The sequence below is a fragment of the Octodon degus genome, unplaced genomic scaffold (assembly GCF_000260255.1).
Source record: "Octodon degus isolate 3935 unplaced genomic scaffold, OctDeg1.0 scaffold00349, whole genome shotgun sequence".
NCBI classification, from domain to species: domain Eukaryota; kingdom Metazoa; phylum Chordata; class Mammalia; order Rodentia; family Octodontidae; genus Octodon; species Octodon degus.
Window position 1 is genome coordinate 473,749 of NW_004524925.1, and position 4,317 is coordinate 478,065.

The 4,317-nt window shown below is 42.0% G+C and overlaps 1 protein-coding gene across 1 annotated transcript in view; it reads right to left on the reverse strand.

Moving 5' to 3' along the window:
• Nucleotides 1–2,761, reverse strand: part of Spag17 (sperm associated antigen 17) — a 293,285-nt gene extending 290,524 nt beyond the window's left edge. Inside the window, 1 exon segment of the mRNA XM_023708314.1 lies at nucleotides 2,675–2,761. Coding sequence (XP_023564082.1) covers nucleotides 2,675–2,761 — 87 coding nt within the window.
• Between the last annotated feature and the right edge of the window lie 1,556 nt (nucleotides 2,762–4,317).

Here is a 4,317-nt window from a genome sequence, read left to right on the forward strand (position 1 = left end):
CTCTCTCTCTCTCTCTCTCTCTCTCTCTCTCTCTCTCTCTCTCTCTTTCTTTCCTGAACCCGGACTCTGGACTAGAACTCAGGATCTCGTGCTTACCACTGAGCTACATTCCTGGACCCTGCTTATTTCTGAGGTGTCAGGAGCAGGATGCTGTACGATTGTGTCACACAGCTCATAATGTCAATGCCATTTAGAATTTGTGAATTTTTATTCTGGAAACTTTACTATTTTCAGACTGTGGCTGACTGAGGGCCAGTAAAACCACAGAAAACAAAACCACAATTAAAGGGACATTAATTGACATAATTAATTTAAGAGAATTTATACCCAGAGTGATCTAACTTATTCCTTTTACTCAATCTAAATATCCTAGACTTATCCAAGGCATATTGGTGTTCTTACCTAAAAAAAAATCCTTTTTACCTTTACCTGATCAAGTTCTGCCCATTTTAAGATCCAGCTAAACATTAAATTTTGCAAAACACTTCCTGACTACACCTATTGGTGTTAATTTTCCTAACTTCTAATCTTTATCTAATCATTAACAGATTGCTTTGTATTATTTTATGTTACAAACCAAATTTAAAAAATTAAATATTCCAGCTCAAAAGATAGTCCAAAGAGTGGGCATATTTATTCTCTTTAAAGTGTAGTATAGACGAGTATGAGGATGAGTTTAAATCTATCATTGATTTGTATTCTTTACTGAATTAATCCTAAAAACTGATTTACGGAAGCCTAGAGGAATTACTTTCTTCCCTCCTCCCTCCAACACATGCATATGCAACACTGACAGCATACTGAAGCACACATACCAGCGTAGGAATAACAAGGGTAAGGAAATTGTCTAGGAACTAAAAAGTAAAAATGTCTGAACACACACTATTTAGCACTTCGTTAAATCTTATGATTAAAGAATTCGCACCTTCATAGTCTTATTTTGGTTAAACTGCTGGCGAGGATATGCCTCTAGCTATTGCACTGTTGGGTTAATCTGGGAATTTTCCTTCTGAAGAGCTACAAAACCAAGCTGAGGAAAAAATATGGGCAAAGAGGAAAGACAGTTGTCCTCTTGCAAGATGAAAACATGTATTACAACACACCGAAGAAAATAGAGTTCTCTCTTTGTAGTTAAAACTACATATTAGTTTAGTTCAAATTCTTTCTATGAGTACATAAGATTTATTGAAATTATATTGTTTGAGTAAGATTGAGACAGCTGCATTTTATTTCAGGTTTTCAAGCCATAAGAAAAAAATAGTGCCTTTAGGTTTTCCACTCGACTAGGAAAATTATAGCTTCATATTTGCAACACTAAAGCTAATGCAGTGTCAGCACCTCCACCAAACTCCGTTGTTCAGCAGTTTATAATTTAAGCAGAAAATGTTCACTCCAAGCTCAACTTGGCCTACATAATCTCAAAGAAAATGCAGAAAAAAGTTAGCGTTGGCTAGTTCTGACTTATAAAAGCAAAAGAGAGTGCTTTTATAAAGTGCTTTGGAAAACATCTTTGAAAATTGAGAATGTAGCTAAGGATTACTGCATTGACATCCTTCATTTCTAAAGTGTTAGAAATAATCTAATACTCCATGTCACATCAATATTAGTAGTATCATAACTATGATTCCTATGAAATTCTTCATTGGGATCTGTTTCTGTACTAGAGAAAATTAGCATCCACAGGAAAGAAAACAATTAAAATGGAAAATAAGAATAAAAAGATAATTTTCTCACGAGGGTTGTACAAGACTTTAGATCTATTTTTCCTTTAAGTACAAACTCTCTAGTCTACCATATGCACATAGATGAAATGAAAAATATTTCCCATTTTTAAAAGCAGTTCTCAATGGCAAGCTGTAATTTCCTCTTCCTAAATGCCTCCTTGACATAAAAACAGCATAGCATAGAATTGGACTTCCAGTCGCAGCCACCAGGCCCTGCGGAGTCCTGCACTGGCTGAGGTGGGCACAGCTCCTCATTTCTGGGGTTCTGCGTCCTTGAAGCCCGGTGACAAATGCCTGTGCAGAGCCTCTGCGCAGCGTTCTAGGTGAGAGCCAGCGCCTCTCTGCTCTGGTCTCCTACAGCTCCAGAATATATCCATCCAAACGTTGATACAGGGGTATCAGGGCATGTTAGAAGCAAGACCTCCTGGCCTGTCTGTAGAAGTCTCATTTTATAGGCCTTTGTCTTAGGCTCGCTCTAGTTTTCATTTAGCGTTTATTAAAGTCTTACCTCGGGGCCAAGCCACAGATGACAAGTTGCCTACCTTTTATAGGTTTTTAAGGGGAAGCAAATAGTTCATAAGAACGACTCTAGTACAACTGCGGAGGGCTATCTGCACTCTACCGAACAGTGCCAGGAGCCAGAATACCCCTTTCTCATCCCCGCCGCTCTCCAGGTCATCACCCTTTGAAGGCGCCCTGATTTGTCTGGCAAGTATTCCCATCCTGTTCTTAACGAACACAATGCATCAATCCCTCCCACTCAGGGGACCATGGTCATTTTGTGGGCGAAAACCACCTGGGAAAGGGGTACAAAGTAGGACGGTCTTAGTTCCCGCAGAGGGCGGTGGCGGAGGGCGGGGGTGGGGGAGTGGGGGAGCTGCCTGTGGGGTGTCTGCCTGGAGCTCGGGCTTTTCCGGGCGGAGGAGACTGAAGGAGCGGCTCTGGCTCACCTGGTTCAGGTGTGCAGCGATGAGCGAAGGTTCCCATATCTTAGAACTGCTGTCCGTAACCCCGGTTTTTTCTTTCTTGGGTGCCATGCAAACGCCAGGGGCATTGGTCTAGAAACTGGGCTGAAGCCCTGCCTAAGCGTCCCTGTTGCATAGCAACCGAGGCCACGCCCAGTTCTGTAACAGATTTGGCCCCTCCCCCCACCTTGCTTGCTCCGTTGGTCAACCGCTTCCGTTGCATAGCAACCTACTTTCCAGCTGCAGCGTGAGGGCGGGGCTCCCTAGACTTTAGGCTAAGGAGAGGGTTTATCTTCAGGCAGAGTCAGACGGAGCTGGGGTCTGGCAGGGTGTTTCTTTCACCCAGTTAGGCCTCTTTTTTTGGTGATTGTCTCTGTTTAGCTTACTCTCTATAACGTGCTCTGCGCTTGCAGGTGAAACGCTTCTGCTACCCTAGTGAGCCAGGAAGATTGAGATGATGCTTGTTGCCTGCAGTCTAACTTTAATCTGTCCCCGTGGGTGACTTCCATACATGACAGATGTTCTGATCCATCCATTTTATTTATTTATTATTTAGAAATTGTGAGGGCCGGGAGAGGGGAGATTGATTCTGAATGTTCTCCAAAGGCCAAGTTGAAGGTGTGGCCCCAAGTTTACACTGCTGCTTGGGAGTTGATGGGCCCTAACGGAAAGCGGCTGGGTCGCGTGGATTTGCTCCTGCGACGGTATTAGCACCAGGACCTTCTGTCTCTCCTTTTGCTTCCTATCTGCCGTGAACAGCTTTGCGCTAGCACCCGCTTCCTGCCCCAGATCACGGACAATGAGGCCACGCGATTATGAACTGAAGAGCCCAACACCACGAGTTCACGTAGGTCTTCCTTTCTTCTTTATCAGCTGATTATGGCAGGTATTTTATCCGAGTTATGGAAAGCTGGATAACACCATCGCGACCCCCAGTCACTGTATCTTCCTATTTGGGTCAGTTCTAATGATCAGCTTTATTTTCAACTCTTGTTCCTAATTTGCATCAATGGATGGAAGTTTTCTTGCCATCAAAAATTCTTTAAATATAGACAGTGAGGAAAAGCATGATTTGTAGAAATTATCTTTCATATACATAAATCCCAAAACTATAATTTTCCATTTTATTTGCAGTGTGAACAGTTCAACTTTCTGGAGGGACCAGATCCAAGCAGCTTAGCCACAGGTCACATCTGGCAGCCTTCACTTCTTGTTACGAGAATAAAATGACGGATGCGTGGTGATACTGGAAGGACCTGCCAGGAAATCGCTTTCCTGAAGGTCTCCGTAGCCATCTTGGAGGGAACAACTGATCCATACTCGCACCATTTCCTCCAAAATGTTATTCTTCACCACTATTTTCTTAGCATTTTAGGTTAAAGTTGTCTATGCTGGCTTCAAAATAAAAATGACTCTTTTACAGATTAAAAAATCATCTCAGTATCCCAGCATCATTCAAAGTTGTGATCATAATTATCTCGAAGTTCTAACTTGCTTAGACAGAAAGCTTGGTATTTTTATTAGAAGAGTGATAAAAAAAACTTGTGTCATAAAAAATTTAAGTAGGTGTTTATGCATGTCATGCTATGTTACTAATTTTCTTTCTCCTTGGGTGTGATGTGCATTTC